Raw genomic sequence first — 19371 nt, 5'->3', positions numbered from 1 at the left:
CAGGCACGCGCCTTCCTGCACACGACTCCGCAACACTCCAACCGCGCAGCATCGCCCGCACACGCACCGCAGGCGGCGCTAGCTCGCTCGTGCGCCTCGTCGCTCGTCGGCCGGGCACCGCACACCGCAGGGCAGGAGCATGATGACCGGCCGGGACGAGAGACACCGAGTCCTGGCGTTCGCGGTACATATTTTAGTCCCACATCGCCCGCGTAGATCGGATCACCGTCAGATATAGGGCGCTAATCGGAGAGGGCTATCGCCGTGCGGCAAGCACGGTCTTAGCAATCCTCATTATGTATCCAAACGGCTAGGACGCCTTACCTGCAACAGGTAGGCTTAGATAAGCTTCCGTTTGCGCTCAATACAGTGGTGAAATGGGGTGTTACTTGTGCCAATCTAACCGATGAAAAGTTCTCTTTGCAGGGAGGCGTCTTTTTGTTTGTTTGTGTTTTTCCACGCATGCTCCCATTTTGGTTATTTGGTTTCACAGCTGCTCACCATCTTCCTGCCCTAAAAAACACGTGTTCCCATTTTGGTTACATGTTGAAAAGAGCAACAAGACCCTGACCAAAAATAATGGAACTCCAGAAATATGAAATACCCAGGCCGGCGAATTGAGCTACAGGAGGCGGAGCAGATAAAGACAGGTAGGCAAGAAACAGCAACAAGTTTCAGTTAAACCATATGCCATTTGATCAGCAAAAGAGATTGAGTGAATTGAGAACCAGAATGGTTTTCTATTTGATTTAAAAAAAATTGATTTTCTATTTCTGCAGGAATCTTAATGGGTTCAATAAAACCACTTCTAGTTTATCAGCGCATCACATTTTCAAAGGCATAAAGAAAACAGAAGAAAAAACAGTGCTGATTCCATCAACACATTTCAAGCTCCAGGCCTCCAGCTACAGAACTGAAATGAACTATAAAAAGAAACGAGTACTTTGCGCGCGCCTTGGCGCGCCATCATTAGATTAAGATAGGATGTCATTAACAGATATAAAATTAGTATCATGACAGTTGCAAATATTAGTAGGTATATGGTACATCACAATTATTTCACATGTATAATACATAACTATATATTAGTACAAAAGCACTACTGCCTATCATATTTTCTGGCATAGGCGTTCCTGAATGTAAAGTTCCTAGGATGGCTGTGTTGTTCCTGACATGTAACCATTGCGATTTAATTTGAATTAGTGATAAATTTATGTCCGTTGCAAGGTATGGAGGTAGGTGCACGGTGTACCTCTTTAATTTTGAATCCAGCTAGAATATTGGTAGAAGCACCCAGAAATGGAGCTGGTACCTCAAATGAAGGTGAGAAGGATGAATTTGTGTCGGGAAATTGAATTTCAGTTTGTGCATCCATAGTTAGGTTCTACAGTTCCACAAAGATTTTCTCGGCAGCGTTTTGGGCGGCTGCATCGATCTGGGCGGTGAATGCTGATGACGCACTTGAAGCGATTCCATTTGTGATGGAAGGTTGCTTTGCTATGTCGATATGGTGACCTGATTGTTCCTGAAAGGATGAGGTATAGGTAAGGAAAGAGTTATTGGGAGAGTGTGGCTACAGAAGAAATGATGACATTTGGTAACATTTTTTTTTTAAATGAAATGAAAGAAACATGTTTTTCTTTTGTAAAATTTCATTGGCAGCACTTGACTTTAGAAGCACCTTGGAAATTGCAGATACTTCTATTTTTCTTTTCTGTTAAAAAAAACAGGGAGAGTGTGTTAGAGTATATTAGACAACTCCGGATATGGTTAGTTTAGGATTGATTGTAATCCCAGGATAACCTTCCTTATTTCTAGGAGAGTCTACTTGCCCTCCAAGCCATGTACTTCTATATAATCAGCCTAGGGGTTCAAGCAATACATCGACCACATTATACGCATCCTACTTTCCTACAGAGTGTCATAAACTGGAGTGGGTTGCAGATAAGATAATTTTTTCTTTATGTATAGTTTGATGGCATTCTAAGGTTTCAAGGTTATTTGGGCACAATATAATGCATGTCATTAGGAGGTGAAGTAGAAAAGAATTTTGTGCCCTAAAGCTGAATGAACCTCTTATGCTTGGTACACATACTAAGAGTATGATTGTTCATATCATTGAGGGCGAGAGGAGAGTAGCAAGCATTCGTTATGCAATAGTAAACATGATTTCTTTTTTGCTTAATGGTATTGGTTTTTGAGAAATGTGGATGCAAAATAAATGAGGTTGTAATAGAAAGAGCTAAGAAGGCTGCAAATGTGGCCTGTGTTGAATGTCTTCAAGTTGCAACTATATAGTCATAGCAACCGAGTATCTGCGGAACAAATGTTTTTATTTACCTCAAATTGAACCATGTGCGAATTTCGTCCTATGAGTCTCCTGTTGTTCCATTGTAATGATGAAGCTTTGGATTTAGCAAACACAAGGTACCAAGCTGTATCCCCTGAAGTAATTTCAGTTAGATGCTTTGCTGTTCATTACAAATTTTATGACCTTATAAAATAATAAAATATGTATTTAAGCAATCAAATCTTTGCAAGTTCACATAGTACTATAAACATGCTACAATCAATGAAGAGAGAATATTTACAAAGATTCACAATCGGAACGAACATTTACATGTTTTTTGGACTGGTAGTAAGTTCATTCTTGTGCAAATATTATTACCATACAATTTTGTTAGAGTAGGAGCAGGTAGAGGCTACTATAGACAACAATCAAAAAGAGAGTTTACCCGCTTGGCTACTTGGTGAAGACCACACATCTTGTAGTATCATTGAAAGAGCATTGTTGAAACAGGCTTCACAAACATTACATATGGAAAGGTGTTATCTCTATTGGTGCAATTTGAACAGCTTCACAAATAAAAAAGATAAGAAGCAAATGGCTAAAATTCTGGTCATAAATGTTCCAAAAACATTGTGATGAAAAATCATTTAATATTTTCTAAACCCCTGTAATTGTCACTTAGGAAAGATCAATTATATTCTATAATGGAACAAAAATGCAATTGGTAGATTTTACTTTCTTTTTCTCAAATTAAGTAAACAAAGGGAGCATATATTTGCAAAAGAATAATGGTTCTGCGGAAATATAATTTATTTTTCTTGTAATAGAATCTAAATACACATGTACATTTATGTACAATGGTACCAAAGCTAACATCTATGGTTTTTCCCTGGAAATTTAAATGCAGAACTACATATAGTTACAAAGATGCTACACCTAAACATTTTATTGGTAAATGCATGTACTGCACTGGAGATAATCTGATTCATTAAGTAGTAGCTTGATATCCTATTATCCCAACCTGAACTTGGATAATCTGATTCTCTACCTTGAAAATAGTCCAATATTTTGTTGGTGCGCACGCGGGTGCAATAAATGCAGGTGCAGTAGGAACCTGATGCATACATGGGAGGCAATCAAAGTAAATGGCAGACATTTAACTGCTAATTAGACAGAATAAGTATAACTAAATCATTAAGAACACATATCTACAAAAGTATTCTTCCAATTGGACATGTAGTTCCAAACTTCCAATTCTAATACTTTTCTTGCTAAGTCATATATTTTACTGAAATGGCAACAACACAGAAAAGGTCTATTGAAAAAGAAAATCGCTGAAGATCAAAATAACTAAGGGTAGACCTACAAGAATAGAGATCCCAGGCAAACCAATGCACTGTTCCTATGCTAAAATAGAAAGGGGTCGTGTAGAAAAGAATTTAGCACATTACCGTACAACTTAGTGCAATCGCTGGTGCTAGCTCACGGAAGCTGAATTAGCATTCAACAAAAAAGATGTGTTTGACAATATCCTATCATGTAGTTTTACTCTTCAAGCCGCTAACATTCATGAAAGCGAGTGTGCTTGAATCTGAAAATTGTAAAATGGCATGGCGACCTTTATGCACTCGAAGCCAATCTATAAATGAGATCATGGGAAAAACTCTTTGAAAACTATAAGGAACTTGCCAAGCACCCGTCCACTATCCACACTTCCTTAAATCTGCAAGGTAGATCAAGAAGTGGTAGGAAACTTAAAGGGATCAAATTGACAACTTTATCCTACAGTTCAAAATATCAAATTAAGATTCCAACAGTCCAATTAAAAATTTGTTACTACCTACAACTTTTGCAGCAAACAATTAATGACAGAGTAAGGTAACTATATTATGAATTGAACAGGTGGTTATGATTACAACATAAATACAACCGTAACTTACCTAAAAGATGATCTAAAAAAATTGTTGCAATCTTTTTTTTGCCCCCAAATATTTAAACTTGACATCCGAATTCGAGCATAAAGAAGGCCTAAAAAGCTCATGAATCTCTTACAGCAGTAATATAGATGTCTAGACAAATAAAACTAACCAAAATCCTTATGGTGAGCATCTCACTGCAAAAGGCTTTCAGAATGACTTTTCAATAAAATTCAGTTGAGCACTGGTGCTGTCTATCGGAGGCAATTATAAATTTAAAGATTATAAAGGAGTACATACATATTGTTTGGTTTCTCCACTGCTGCTTGCAATGGGTGCATGCTTAGCTTTGCGTAGACCTGCAAATATAATCCATTGCTGAACCTTAGTTACAACTCTCTGAAGCTAAATTCCTGTAAGGCCATAGGTAATCAGGTAACATACCTAAATTCCTGAAGTATTTCCGATAATCCACAATCGCATGTAGTTATCATCATATCACTGAATCATACACATAGAAGGTTCTGAAAAATAAATATAAGACAACTCCAGGAATCATTGCCTAGAATAGATAGACACCACATTTCTTATCTAGATTCTAATGTAGCCTACTAACCTTACTGGCATTGTATTATATGCCTTCAAGACATCGATAACTTAGGATGATCAAGACAGTTGCCTTCTGCTAACAGGCATCAGATTTGCCGTGATATTCCCAACCAAGAAAAAGCAATTGCGAAATTGAGAGAAACTGATCTATCAGGCACCATTGTAAGGAACAATCACACAGAAAGGGGGACTGGTGATGATCTGATAGCTCACTTCCATCATCGGCCATTCCATCAGAGAACTTGGAACCTTGGTTTTCTTGAGGTATGCCGAGATGGAGCAGTGTCAGATGATACTATGAACCATTCACGTTTCAGCACTACATAGATACTGAACTGATGCATTTATGTATAAAACCAATAGCTCAGGCAGCCTAATGGTAGTGCTTGGCGTTGCGAAGTGGTCGCCTTCATTGATGGGGCAGAAACCACCCCTCGTTCCTCCTGCTCCAAGCTGTAAGGACCCATGGACTGAGGTGTATGATCTGAGAATTGTTGTAAAACCATTAACTAACAACTCAAGTGTAACGCTAATAATGCATTGTATGTTGAATATGAGCTAGAAGTTGAAATCAGAAGCTAATTTTGCTTGCTACCTACCTACAACAGCCTCTCGGTGGCGAGCAGTGCACACATCAAGTGCACGCTTCCAACTTCTGAAGTTACACAAAACATGTCAACGTAGAGAACGAAGCGAACAACACATGCGGCGGAGACAGTACACAGGGCGGCAAGAGGAATAGAGGAACTTTTTCTTGGTCGTTGAGGAGGATGGCCTTGCTGCGCTAGGTCTCAACAAGGACGACGCATCGTTGTCGGTGATGGCCTCGGCGCAGTCGGAGCTGCAGAGGCTGGGTATGGAGACGGTGCTCTCGTGGTGGAGCTGCGCCGGCGTGGGTGCCCCCGCTGCGGGGATCCTCGCCAAAACCACAGCAATGATTGGATCTAGGGTAGGAGGGGAGAGAGGAGAGGGTAGGCAGTGGTGGCGTCTGGCCGAATCAAGCGCCCGAGCCGCGATGGCTTGAGCGGACGGAGGCGCGTCGCCCCCCGCGGCTGGAGAAGCGCCGGCCACATGCTATGCACGCGGATCTGCGCACGCTGACCTCCATCCGCGCGTGGTAGCATGGGACGGGCGCTCCTGCACGGCCGGCCAGCGGGGCTCGCGGCCATGGAGACGCATGAAGAGAGGGGGAGGGAGGTTGGGGAGGTGAAGGGCCGAGGGAGGCGCGCCCAGCCGCCAAGCCGTGCTCGGCGTCGCGAAGAGTGTGGGGGAGAGGAGGAGGTCCGCGGGCGGCAGCGCCTTGAGGAGCTGCTGTTGGTGGCGACGGACGTCGTGGCCGCGAGCTTCCTCCTAGAGGTGGAGCCACCCGGCCGCCGTCGCTTCGCCATGGAAGCGCGTGGATAGGGTAGATAGGGTAGGGGGAGCAGCGGGGGCCGAGCGATCGGCATCTGACGGCGGAAATTGATTTTGCTATCGTGGACCAATGAGAGGGCGAGGAGGGGTGGAGCTTTAACATATAGAAAAGAAATGGCTTAAGCACAAAAGCAATAAGCCAACCACCAATAGCCTTTTTTTTTCTTAATCCAAAGCCTGAACAAGTTGACAGTGTGTTACAACCAATCAAAATTTACAGATTTGTCACTTCTCAGTCTCAATAATCTCTATCTACTACTCAAGGACTCTTGGCAAGATCAAACAAAAAGCAAGAGCAACTATCAAGCCTTTGTCTTTTGTTGATCTAGGATAACATTCAAGATCCTTCCTGGCACGTAAATTCTCTTCCTGATGCCCTTTCCAGCAAGATATTTGGAGAGTTTCTCATCTGAGGCTGCTATTTGGAACGCATCATCCTCAGAGCAAGATTTGTCAACAACAATTGCACCCCTGGTCTTTCCATTGATTTGTACAGGGAGTACAAACTTTGACTCCTCCAGGTACTCACTTTTTGCCTGGGCAAGAAAGAAACTGCTCAGTAAACTTTTCTGATAGGCTATAAAACAAAAGATTTCACAACCACAAGTGAAATTTAGAAATCACCAGTTACACTTAAGAGAACATATGAGACTTGTAAAACAATTAGATGCATCACTATGCAAAGCACTCTTGAAGTTAGGCATCTCGGGAGTAACTGATAGCTAATCCTTTACAATGTCTTGTAGGTATTACAGTATTCACCCTTTTTTTTTCTCAAACATGAAGAGATTCACCCATTATCACTTCAATATACAGAGCTAAGAAGATACTGCAGTCTGCACTGGTTTTTATGCTTAGGCTGTTTCAGTAGCTAGCAACCGTGCACGTTAACACTTTCTGACTTAAATCTATGCCACTCAGCAACAAGGGATGATGTGCTGAAGCAGCATATATTTCATTGTTACCTCTGGAAACTGTTCATACGCCAATGATTGTGGATGTCCAAGGCGGAACCAAAGCTCCTCAGCCAAGTGTGGTGCAAAGGGCGAAAGCAGCAGAACAAAGGATTCAGTAACAGACTTCGGTTGGGTTTCCCACTGTAAGAGAACATTAGAGTCACATCAAATTCTTCTGTAAATCATGGAATATGCAACCTTATGCTCCCTCTCTATATAAATGCATTACACTTTGAACATGGCATGATCCAATAGAGCCAATTTTGACTAGTAGTTTCCACTGGTACAAATAAAAAAACAGATCTAATGGAAGTAAATGATGAAGGGCATATATTTCTACTTGCACTTGGTCAATCCAAATATATCTTCTCATGTTGCTAGCCAAATTTTGAGATTTTTTTTTGGCCTTTGGTTGATCTTTTTTTTTTTGAGAAGTTTGTGTTCACCTTGTATGCAGCATTCACAAACTCCATCATTGCAGATATTGCAGTGTTGAATCTTGTTTCGTTAATTTCCTCTGTGACCTACAAACCAAAATAATACATGATAATCGGTAATCAGTCACAATTAGTCAATCACAATAGTGCAAACTGAAAATGACCACTGAACTGTTGTGGACACATTCTTTGGGAAGAAATATCAACGCAAGAAGAAGCAAGCGGCGTCCACAACTGATTAGCAAGAGTTTATTTTCCTTCTTATTAGTTTGGCTGTTTTGTCAAGGGTGTTTTAGTTAATTGTCATAGACTCTATAAATGTAAGAGCCGGCGGCTCATTAGGGTTTTTAGGCAGAAGATAGTTCCGGCAAGCTCAGAGCCTCCCAGGAGGGCGAGTTGGGTGATTATCGATCTGTTCTTGTGCTCAGGTTTAGACTCAATCCATATCAATCCATAACATCTTGGTATCAGTCTAGGGATCTTCCTTGGCCTGGTTTTCCATCGTCACCTCCGCCACATCCCGCTTCCCTTGCGCGCCGCCAAACCCTACCGCCATGGTCGACGGCGCCGATGCCGACGTTCCGGTCACGAAAGCGATCCTGGACGAAGTGGTCGATCGCATCGTCAAGATGATCGGCGACAACGGCAAGAAGATGGACGACGAAGTGACGTCGCTCCGCCAGGAAGTCGGGCTTCTGTCGACTTCCATCAAGAACGTCCAGACGCAAGTCCTGGCCAGCAAGGGCCGATTCGACGCCGATAGATCGTCGTCATCCGGCGAAACCCCGGCCGCGCCGTCGCACAAGCTCCGATTTCTGAAGTTCGACGGCTCCGACGATCCCATCACATGGTTGCACAAGGCCGAGCAGTTCTTCCGTGCCTACGGCACGCCGGACCACCTCAAGGTGCCAACGGCATCGTTCTATCTGGAGGCAGCCGCCAACCAATGGTATTACAGACTCGAGAAGAATCAAGGCGCTCCAACATGGCCGCAGTTCGTCGACGCCATCAACAGGCATTTCGGGCCGCCGCTTCGCAGTAATCCATTGGGCGAACTCACACATCTGCGCCGCACCTCCACCGTCGATGAATACCAGGAGAAATTCCTTCTCCTCCTGGCACGCTGTGAGGACGTCACGGAGGCCCAACAGATTGCCATCTTCACTGCTGGGTTGCAGCAACCTCTTAGCATTGATGTGGAGCTCCAGAAGCCAGAAACCCTGGAGGACGCCATGGCGCTCGCCCGGGCGTACGAGCGCCGCCAAGTTCTGGGAGCCGATGCGACTACCGGGAACAACCGCACTCCCACGCGTTCGGCTCAACGTCCTCCGGCTTCGACCTTGCGGACGTCCCAGCATCCTGGCGCGACGGGATCTACATCAGCAACGCCCGCCGCGTCCGCTAAACCTGCACCCCTGGTGGACAGCCGGTTCAAACGCCTCTCACCTGAGGAGATGGCGCAACGGCGTTTGGAGGGGTTGTGTTTCAACTGCCCGGAGAAGTTTTCCAAGGAGCATGCGAAGCAGTGCACGGGAAAAGGCATCTACTTCCTTGAGCTTGACACCGAGGCGCTCGCATCCGAGGACAGTGGCTCGGATGATGAACTGCAGATCTCTGTGGCCGCCATCACGGGTATTCAGTCAAGCGCAACGTTGCAGCTGCCCACGGTGGTCTGTGATAAGACCGCCGCTGCGTTGGTCGACTCTGGCTCAACTCACTCATTCATCGACGAGGCCACGGCCCGCCGTCTGGGTCTGGTGCCATCGCCCCGGCCTGGTCTCTCTGTCGGTGTAGCAAATGGGGATCGCGTCGCAGCGTCGGGAGTGTGCAAGGCGGTGCGGTTCGTAATTGGTACAGAGGAGTTCGTGGCTGACTTCTTCGTCATTCCACTTGGGGGCATCGACATGGTCCTGGGGTGTGACTGGCTCCGCACTCTCGGTCCCATCCTCTGGGATTTCACCAACCTCACCATGGTGTTCTGGTGGCACGACCGTCGCGTCCGTTGGAGTGGCATGCGACCAACGGCTGCCATGGTTACCGCGGGAGCTGACAAGCGCGACTATTTGCTGGCTCTACTCGACGAGTTCGCCGACTTGTTCGCCGAGCCCAAGGGCTTACCGCCGGCGCGTTCGTTTGATCATCATATTCATCTACTTCCGGGAACACCGCCGGTGGCTGTACGTCCATACCGGTATGCCCAGTTGTTGAAGGATGAGATCGAAGCTCAATGTCGGGCAATGTTGGCGCAAGGCATCATCCGTCCAAGTACCTCGGCATTCTCCTCGCCGGTGCTTCTCGTTCGCAAGGGTGACGGTTCCTGGAGGTTTTGTGTAGACTATCGCGCCCTCAACAGCAAAACAGTGCGGGACATGTTTCCCATCCCCATCGTCGAGGAATTGTTGGATGAACTCAAGGGCGCGGTGTTTTTTACTAAGTTGGACTTGCGGAGCGGCTATCACCAAGTCCGGATGCACCCCGATGACGTTGCCAAGACGGCGTTCCGAACACATCATGGGCACTTTGAATTCCTTGTGATGCCGTTCGGTCTCACGAATGCTCCATCTACGTTCCAGGCATTGATGAATGCGGTGCTACAACCTTTTCTTCGCCGGTGCGTTCTCGTGTTTTTTGGTAACATTCTCATATTCAGTAAATCTTGGTCAGAACACCTGCAGCATGTGCGCTCGGTTTTCTTGGCGCTCCGGCAGCACGGCCTCGTGTTGAAACGTTCCAAGTGTTCTTTTGGGGAGCAGCGTGTTCAGTATCTCGGCCATGTCATTGCTAATGGAGTGGTCGCCATGGATACAGACAAGATCAGTGCGGTGCAGGCATGGCCACTGCCGAGATCCATCAAGGCACTTCGTGGGTTTCTGGGCTTGACTGGCTATTACCGTCGTTTCATCCACAACTATGGTGTCATTGCATCTCCATTGACGGCTCTTCTCAAGCGCGAGGCTTTTCAGTGGACAGCAGCGGCAACAGCAGCATTTGAAGCCCTCAAGCATGCCCTGACTACGGCTCCGGTACTTCAACTGCCGGACTTCGAAAAGGCGTTCGTAGTCGATTGCGACGCCTCTGGTTCGGGCTTTGGCGCGGTCCTCCATCAGGGTGAGGGGCCGATCGCATTCTTCAGTCGTCCCGTGGCCCCGCAGCACGCCAAGTTAGCAGCATATGAGCGTGAACTCATCGGGTTGGTTAAGGCCGTACGTCACTGGCGACCGTATCTGTGGACGCGGGAGTTCGTGGTGCGCACTGACCATTGCAGCCTTAAGCATCTACTTGATCAACGACTCTCCACCATACCACAACACACTTGGGTGAGCAAGTTGTTTGGTTACAGTTTTCAGGTGGAGTATAAACCGGGCAAGATGAACGCAGTGGCTGACGCTTTATCACGCCGTGACGAGCAAGAGATAGCTGTTCGTCTACATTCTATCTCGCGGCCGGAGTTCGAGTTGTTTGAGGAATTCAGGCGCGCGTCTGCATCGTTGCCGGAAGTTTTGGCGAAGCGGCAAGAGATCTCGGCGGGTTCTGCTGGGGAGGGTTGGTCAGAGGTGGATGGCTCCTATATCAAGGGAAGATCTTTCTCCCTGACTCCTCCGCGTTCTGGCCCCAGCTTCTGGACCATGCTCATGGAACGGGTCATGAAGGTGTGCAAAAGACCTTGGTTCGGTTGCGTGCGTCATTTTACAGTCCACGCGCGGCAGCATGTGTTCGTGAGTACATTCGTGGCTGCTTGGTGTGTCAAAGGAACAAGACCGAGCATCTTCATCCAGCCGGTTTGTTGCAGCCGCTGGACGTTCCATCGATGGTGTGGTCTGACATCTCCATGGATTTTGTGGAGGGTTTTCCACGAGTGGGCGGCAAATCAGTGGTGCTGACTGTGGTGGATCGTCTCTCAAAGATGGTGCACTTTGTGCCGTTGGGACATCCGTATACCGCGTTAACGGTGGCTCAAGCGTTCTTCGACAACATTGTGAAGTTGCATGGGTTCCCTTCATCAATTGTGAGTGATCGTGATCCTGTCTTTACAAGTACCCTTTGGTCTGAACTTTTTACTTTGGCTGGTGTCAAGCTTCGTCTTAGCTCTGCATTTCGGCCGCAAACGGATGGGCAGTCAGAGGTTGCTAATAGGGTACTTGGTGTCTACCTGCGGTGTTTGGCTGGGGATCGACCACGCAGTTGGCTCAGGTGGCTTCCTTGGGCTGAATATTGTTTCAACACGTCCTACCAGTCGGCCTTGCGCACCACTCCTTTCCAGGTGGTATATGGCCGTGAACCGCCAACATTGGCATCATATCAGCCCGGGCTGGCAAGAGTTGTTGCCGTGGACAAACAGCTCCAGCATCGTGATGTGTTTCTTGCAGAGATTAAGGAGCGGTTGTTACAAGCTCAAGATTACATGAAGACTTCCCATGACAGGTTGCATCGTGAGGTTGCCTTTGCGGTGGGGGACTGGGTTTGGCTTCGCCTTCATCACAGAACCGCAGTTGGTATTACCGATGGCTCTAAGGGAAAGCTTGCACCACGTTTCTATGGTCCGTTTCAGGTGATTGAAAAAATTGGATCAGTAGCTTATCGTCTTCGTCTCCCTCCCAAGTCTCGCATCCATGATGTGTTTCATGTGGTTTTTCTGAAGAAGCATACTGGCGACCTTCCAGCTGCTCCTGTCGCCCTACCTCCGATTGCTCATGGTCGTGCTCTTCCGGTTCCAGCCAAGGTGCTTCGTGCAACACCGGCGCATAATTCTTGGAACCTCTTGGTGCAATGGGAAGGTCGTAGTCCAGCTGAAGCAACATGGGAGCCTCTGACAGATTTCAAGGAGAGTTATCCAACTTTCAAGCTCGAGGACGAGCTTTTTGGTCGGGGGGGGGGGGGGGGAGTGTTGTGGACACATTCTTTGGGAAGAAATATCAACGCAAGAAGAAGCAAGCGGCGTCCACAACTGATTAGCAAGAGTTTATTTTCCTTCTTATTAGTTTGGCTGTTTTGTCAAGGGTGTTTTAGTTAATTGTCATAGACTCTATAAATGTAAGAGCCGGCGGCTCATTAGGGTTTTTAGGCAGAAGATAGTTCCCGCAAGCTCAGAGCCTCCCAGGAGGGCGAGTTGGGTGATTATCGATCTGTTCTTGTGCTCAGGTTTAGACTCAATCCATATCAATCCATAACAGAACAAATCATTACTAAGCTGAACATTAAACAGGAGTACAGAACTATATGTAATGACAGAAAAATCTATTTGTGCAAATGCCACCTGTGCATCATAGCTTTTCACATGGCAACTGATATAAAACTAGCCACCTTTGTATTTGGATCTAATAACTACAAACTTACTAAAAATGGTACATTGCATGAGTTGTGTGATATCCTTATTCCTACCCAACTCGAATGTTATAAAATGAGTCTGATTTCCTCTCTTATTGTGTACTTGAAAGTTGGAGGATAACGGTGCTATGGCCAGGAATTAGTGCACGTACGCAGTATTCACATGAACACAGGCCATGGTACTGCTGTGTGGAGGATGGTTTCTTCATCATCAAGTTTATTTCCTTGCTTCGTTTCCTTTGTTGAATATTATATTTATTTTTCTTGGGATTAAAAGGCCTCATAGTCATAGTTGTTGTAGAAGTTACAAACAGTTAATATTCTAAACATTTTTGCATGGTTTATGTTTCAGAGCGCATGAGTAAAAAGTGTTAGTAATTGAAAATACTGACAATTGTGACCTACCTTTGCAATACATTTATGAAGAACTCGAAGCTGATCTAAGGTTGGTTCATCTTCAGTAGTCGTGGTTCCATCATTATATGACCCACCAGGTAATGGTGGACCAACTATGAGTCTCCAAGTTCTTCCAAGAAACCGGTGCACTCCTTCAATTCCCCCAGTGCTCCATGTTTTTGAATCTCTGTAAGTACCAAATATCCTGTCAGGTTTTTTATTGGTTACAGCTTCATCTATAAAAGATTATATACACACCTCAATGGCCCCATGAACATTTCATACAAGCGAAGAGAATCAGCACCATATTCTGAAACCACATCATCAGGGTTGATGACATTCCCTCGACTTTTACTCATTTTGTAGGCACGAGCATTTAGGCGAACATTTGGATCATCCCTCAGCACATAATGATCTCCAACTTTTGTAACCTTACAAAGTTGAACCAGACAACAATCAAACTTTGACCTTTTAGCACACCAAAAGAACAGTTAATACATGTACCAGACCACCTCCTGCGTGTTAGAGAAAAAAATAAAAAAAATAGATGTACCAGACCAGACCTTATCTGCAGGCACTTTTTCTTGGTAGAGATCAATTAAACTTGAGTCTGAGTCTGCAGAAACCCATCTGCCTTCACTATCTCTATATGCAGTATACTCAACCTGTTACAGCATTTATTAGGAACGATAAAGTCATTGATGAACATAAGTTCTGGCAGAAAGTAGTGTCACCTACTTCTCCAAGTATTAATCCTTGATTAATCAGGCACTTGAAGGGTTCTTTAGTGGAGACAACACCCATGTCATACAGAACCTAAGAAACACCACTTAGTTAGAATAAAGGAAGGCCAAACGGCAGTGTGTGGTAGAATAAGGGAGGTAAAGTGTTAAAACCCAGATATTAACCAGGTCCCCACACGTCCTAGGAGCAGAGGAATTTGACTAACAGTAGCTAAATTTCTGCTCTACATTGTATAACTTTGAAAATACACAACTTGGGCTTCCATGATTGTTTTCAGTACTTTGTGCGCAAAAACTTACTTATCTTTAGTCAGCAAAGTCAGACAGCAAGTGCTTACAACAAGATATCAACAAATTAAGCTACAAGGTTTGTATATATTTGCAAAAGATAAATTACAAACTGTATCAACTTTAATGGAACCATACAAGGATTAAAAGATTTTATTTGAACAAAAAAAGAACCTTGTGCCAAAATCTTGCATAAAGCAAGTGCAAGACAGAATGTTCTGCACCACCAACATAGATGTCAACTGGACCCCAATACCTGTGTGATATCAAAAACATAGAATAGTTAGTTTCACCATGCATGCCCCTTCTTGGAGATGGCATGCGACATAAGGATGCACCTTTCTTTAGCCTTGTCAACCAATATATTGGAATTTTTTGGATCCATGAATCTCAAATAGTACCTGAAAATAACACATTAAAGATGTAAGGGTCTACAAACCAATCACAAAACCAGCAATCATGTATCTTTCAATAACATGAGGACATTTTTTCAAATGAGAGGAGATGTTAGCAATAATGCACTCTTCCATGGGCCACTATGTAGAAGTTCCTATTATACATTAAAATAAAACTTGCACGAGTGCTCACTACCTCATTATTGTTAGAACGATTAGATTATGAAAGAAGTTACCAGCAAGATCCAGCCCATTGTGGCATGGTGCTTGTTTCCCTTCTTGCAGGCTTCCCGGATAAAGGTTCAGTTGTTCTAACCTAAAAAGGCAGTAAAAACAGATAAATAGGTGTGTACAGTATGTACAAGTAAAAGAAACACAACTGTAAATTTTGCCAACAGAGAAAAGGGCGAACTTCTACTATCAAGCAGCAGTTTAATTAAATTTCATGACACTGTTAGGCAGACGTTTTTGCAGTTTCAGATAATCAATGTCAACATCAACCAGTTTTCTTTCTAGCAAAACAAAAAGATATAGTGATGAACAATGCATGGCAGTCAAAGTAACAGAGATGAAATGCAACTGAGCTTGTGTTTGAGAATCAAAAAACTTTTGGAACCTTGGATCTTATACATGTCTGCTGTTTGCAATTTATACATTTTCTAATGTGATTTTGGGATTCACGTAATAAAATAACAATATTTTTTTGTCTTTGCAAATTTCTGCTTTCCTCTCTAACTCACAAGCAGTTATTGGCACTTTCTTATGCCGTTCTACATCTCAAACAACCTCTATGCTTCCATATTCCCTGTTTGACTTTCTGATTCAATTCCACCTCTTCTTTCGTTATGATTATTTTGTATTTCTACCTATATATTAACATGGCATAATAATTTCTCAGTGTCAAAAAGCTTGCTCTCATACCCAGTTCGTTGCTTTGGTCAAAGGTGGTTCCCCAGTACCAGTAGGGGTGAAGTCATCCAATTCAGGAAGAGTTAAGGGCAACTCATCTTCTGAAAGAGGCACCATTTCATTTGTATCATCAAGATAGCTCACAGGGAAAGGCTCACCCCAATAGCGCTGTCTCGCGAAAAGCCAATCTCGAAGCTTGTAGTTTACCTGGTGTTCGGTTCGGCTCAATTAAACCCTCATGAAAGTAGTATGCACAACATTACTATATGATGAAGTAGGATTAAACACCTTTTTCTTTCCAAAGCCATTACTCTCTACCCACGCAATAACTTTCTTAGCAGCATCTTGGGAAAGCATTCCGTTAATATCCAATCCAGATGAAGTACTGGATGAGTTAATCATGATGCCATCATCTGCATATGCCTCCGCTGGATCACAACTGCCATTCGGTGGACTTACAACCTTAATGATTGGAAGTTCATATTTCACGGCAAATTCATGGTCACGGGAATCATGCGCAGGCACTGCCATGATAGCCCCAGTACCATAGCTGCAATGAGGCAGTTAAAGATTAGAGAGCACAAACAGTAAAAAACAATAAATAGTAACACAAGTCTAAGTTTTTTTAAAATCTTTCTCATAAGTTATTAAACTTAAAGAGGTAATGTCCAATAATTTATTGATCGATTCTATGACAATGATATTCTACCAGGTGACCAGGTCTCTTTCTGAATAATAAAACTTAGTTCATGGGAAAAAGGAAATAATACAAATACAACCAATATTGAAAAGAATATTCATGGATCACTGAATTAAGCAAACTCTAGTAAGACCCTTGGATTTTTCCTTCAATGTTGCAATAAGAAGAGTGAAGTGTTTACTATTCAGAATTTCAGGTGTAGAAAATAGTTCGCTACCAAACTAGTCCTGAATTTTTAGCATTTGATTTGTATTTCTTTAAAAGAAGATGAACATAACATGATATTGCAAAACATGACATCAGAATACACGAGAAACATATGTCGACAAACCTTCCTAGAACATAATCCGCTACCCATATCGGTATGATCTCCCCGGTTGCTGGATTCTTTGCATAAGAACCACTGAAAACCCCAGTTTTTTCCTTCTGAAGATCAGTTCTTTCTAGTTCACTCTTTCTTGCTGCAAGTTCTCTGTATTCCTCTACCTGCCTTTTCCAGTTAGTACACAATATACCTCAAATATTGATGATGTGCTCGTTGATAAGGACAAAAGAACATACATGTGCTCGTTGTTGCTCAGATGCTAGAGATGACAGTAAAACATGCTCAGGTGCCACAACAAGATATCTACAGCAAAAAAGATAACCTCTATATTATCTGAGTCAATAAATTGTTAGTAATATGCACAGAGTTAAAGAAAGATAAGCCAGAGTACATACGTTGCACCAAAAATCGTGTCTGGCCTTGTTGTGTAAACCAACAAAGTAGCACCTAGGTCATGTCCTTCCTTGTCAACTGCAGAAAATACAAGCTCAGCACCTTTTGATCTTCCTATCCAGTTTCTTTGCATTTCTTTGATACTCTCAGGCCAATCAAGATCATTCAAATCTTCAAGAAGTCGATCAGCATAAGATGTTATCCTCAGCATCCACTGGCGCATTGGCTATACAGCAGAGGAGAAAATGGATAGCTGTAATATTCCTTTTTCAGCAGACAGGTACTTAACAACCATGCATTGACAAGGTTGAACATATATCAAAAGGAAAAGCCATACAGCAGAAAAGAGCTCATTGGATTCTACAACGTACCTTCCGTATAACAGGATAACCACCACGTTCACTCACACCATCTACTACTTCTTCATTCGCCAGGACAGTTCCAAGAGCAGGGCACCAGTTAACAGGTACCTCGGCCTGATTGTAAGATATCAATGCCAGCCTAAAAATCATTGAAAACCACAAATGCAACACTAAGAACATAAAAACAGAATCCTAAAAATGAACAGTACCAAGAAGTTGATCACTTGAAATAAAGAAAGTGTGAAGCAGGAAATATCAAAGATAGGTACACTTTAACCTAGACAAGAGCAGCCAAAAATAGTATTTCTGACCTGATAAGCAAGTCCCCTCTTCAATAGTTGAAGGAAAATCCATTGCGTCCATTTATAGTAAGCCGGCTCTGTTGTGGAGATTTCACGATCCCAGTCATATGAAAAACCTAATGATTTCAGCTGCAAGATGAGAAACATCGGTAGTCAAAGTACAACATAGACAGAAAGAATTACTTATATTTCAACAGGCACAGCAACATTAAAATATCAGCATGCTATCAATGATTTATGGTAACTACTAATGGAATAGCAGATTAACACCTTTTCGTCTCATTGAAATTGTCATGGAATTTCTTGTGTCTTCTCCAAAATAAAATGGCACATAATTTGTGAACTGATCAAATCAATTTTTTTCTCGAAAACACAGGAGAGCTGCACTTCATTTCATTAATCATTAAAAGGAGAAACAAATCACCCTAAAAGCATGACAAATAAACGGAAAAACATAGAGTTACACTGGTTACTATTTTTTCCGTATTAACAGCTACATACATGTTAGATAGTTCCTGTCAGCACCTTCAGTTTGTCATACTCCTAACACAGATTCGCTTAAAGAAGCATAAGAGTGGTATCTACTCGCTACAAGAATGTCTACTAAACTCTAGAAGCAGATATATGTATATATGCAGTATATTACCTGTGTTCGGAAGCGCTCAATGTTCCTCTCAGTGGTAATCTTAGGGTGGGTTCCCGTCTGTGCTCAGAGTACATAAGTCAGATAACTATAAACACATCATAACTCTTAGAGATGAAAGCCATATGAGGGCATACAGTGAGGCTCTAAACAACCTCAATCGCGTACTGCTCAGCAGGAAGACCAAACGCATCCCATCCCATAGGATGCAAAACATTGAAGCCTTTCATGCGCTTGAATCTTGACAGGATGTCAGTTGCCGTGTATCCAAGGGGGTGCCCAACATGCAACCCAGCCCCACTGCACAACATTTCGAAAAAAAATGTAAACAGCATGCAATTTGATCAAGAAATGCGATTTTTTTTATGACCACTACATTAACCAAATTGACAATTTCATCCTAACACGGCATGAATTCAGAGCAAGCATAGCACAAGTGCACGCTTCAACACCATGGTACTGTAGAAAAACGTCACAACTCAAACAACTGAAGCACCCTATAAAGCGTGTTGACAGAATAGATGGACAGGGCACCTCCTCACCTGGGGTATGGGAACATGTCGAGGATGTAGCACTTGGGCTTAGAGGTGTCGAGCCCCTCGCCGATGTCCGGGGTGCGGAACGTGCGGTGCTCCTCCCAGTGCCGCTGCCACCTCGGCTCGATCTCGTCGTACGGGTACGCCCTCCTCGCCGCCGCCTGCGCCTTCCCCGCGTCGGCGGCAGCGGCCTCGCCGGCGCAGCAGCGAGCTCGGAGCGGCGGGACGCGGCGGGCGGGGGCGAGGAGGCCACGCTGCCGCCGGCGGGCCGCAGCGCGAGCGGGAGGCCGCGCCTGGAGTGGAAGTGGGAGTGGGAGCTGGAGCTGCCATTGCAGCGCCAAGGCCATCATCGGGTTGGAGGGCAGGGGGAGAAGGTTGGAGGCTTGGAGCGGGAGCGGAGTGTGGTGGCCAAATATACGAGGCGAGGTTTGGG

The 19371-nt window shown here is 44.2% G+C and overlaps 2 protein-coding genes across 31 annotated transcripts; both read right to left on the bottom strand.

Annotated features, from left to right (window-relative positions):
• Positions 1 to 969: 969 nt before the first annotated feature.
• On the bottom strand, positions 970 to 6205 carry LOC120672919. 30 transcript variants are annotated; one of them, XR_005674402.1, is made up of 8 exons: positions 5415 to 6199; positions 4823 to 5299; positions 4651 to 4730; positions 3742 to 4565; positions 3312 to 3404; positions 2736 to 2856; positions 2341 to 2444; positions 970 to 1525 (listed from the first exon to the last, which is right to left on the bottom strand). XR_005674402.1 is itself a non-coding variant. In XM_039953544.1 (4 exons), exons 1-4 carry the CDS (start codon positions 2776 to 2778, stop codon positions 1385 to 1387), a joined length of 321 nt encoding a protein of 106 aa, XP_039809478.1. In that variant the 5' UTR covers positions 2779 to 2856; the 3' UTR covers positions 970 to 1384. The 30 variants fall into 30 exon arrangements, 1 of the variants encoding a protein (XP_039809478.1); XR_005674406.1 differs by having other exon boundaries at positions 2736 to 2801; XR_005674401.1 differs by having other exon boundaries at positions 3339 to 3404.
• Positions 6206 to 6363: 158 nt separating this feature from the next.
• On the bottom strand, positions 6364 to 19332 carry LOC120672917 (leucine--tRNA ligase, chloroplastic/mitochondrial-like). Its single transcript, XM_039953540.1, has 20 exons — positions 18945 to 19332; positions 18558 to 18702; positions 18406 to 18462; positions 17769 to 17888; positions 17467 to 17571; positions 17098 to 17321; positions 16939 to 17005; positions 16709 to 16863; positions 15966 to 16227; positions 15690 to 15884; positions 15005 to 15084; positions 14712 to 14774; positions 14548 to 14629; positions 14081 to 14158; positions 13906 to 14007; positions 13601 to 13773; positions 13352 to 13529; positions 7631 to 7708; positions 7194 to 7325; positions 6364 to 6764 (listed from the first exon to the last, which is right to left on the bottom strand). Exons 1-20 carry the CDS (start codon positions 19286 to 19288, stop codon positions 6531 to 6533), a joined length of 2874 nt encoding a protein of 957 aa, XP_039809474.1. The 5' UTR covers positions 19289 to 19332; the 3' UTR covers positions 6364 to 6530.
• Between the last annotated feature and the right edge of the window lie 39 nt (positions 19333 to 19371).

This window comes from Panicum virgatum, chromosome 5N (assembly GCF_016808335.1).
Source record: "Panicum virgatum strain AP13 chromosome 5N, P.virgatum_v5, whole genome shotgun sequence".
Taxonomy (NCBI): domain Eukaryota; kingdom Viridiplantae; phylum Streptophyta; class Magnoliopsida; order Poales; family Poaceae; genus Panicum; species Panicum virgatum.
This window is presented reverse-complemented; position numbering and strand designations above follow the sequence as displayed.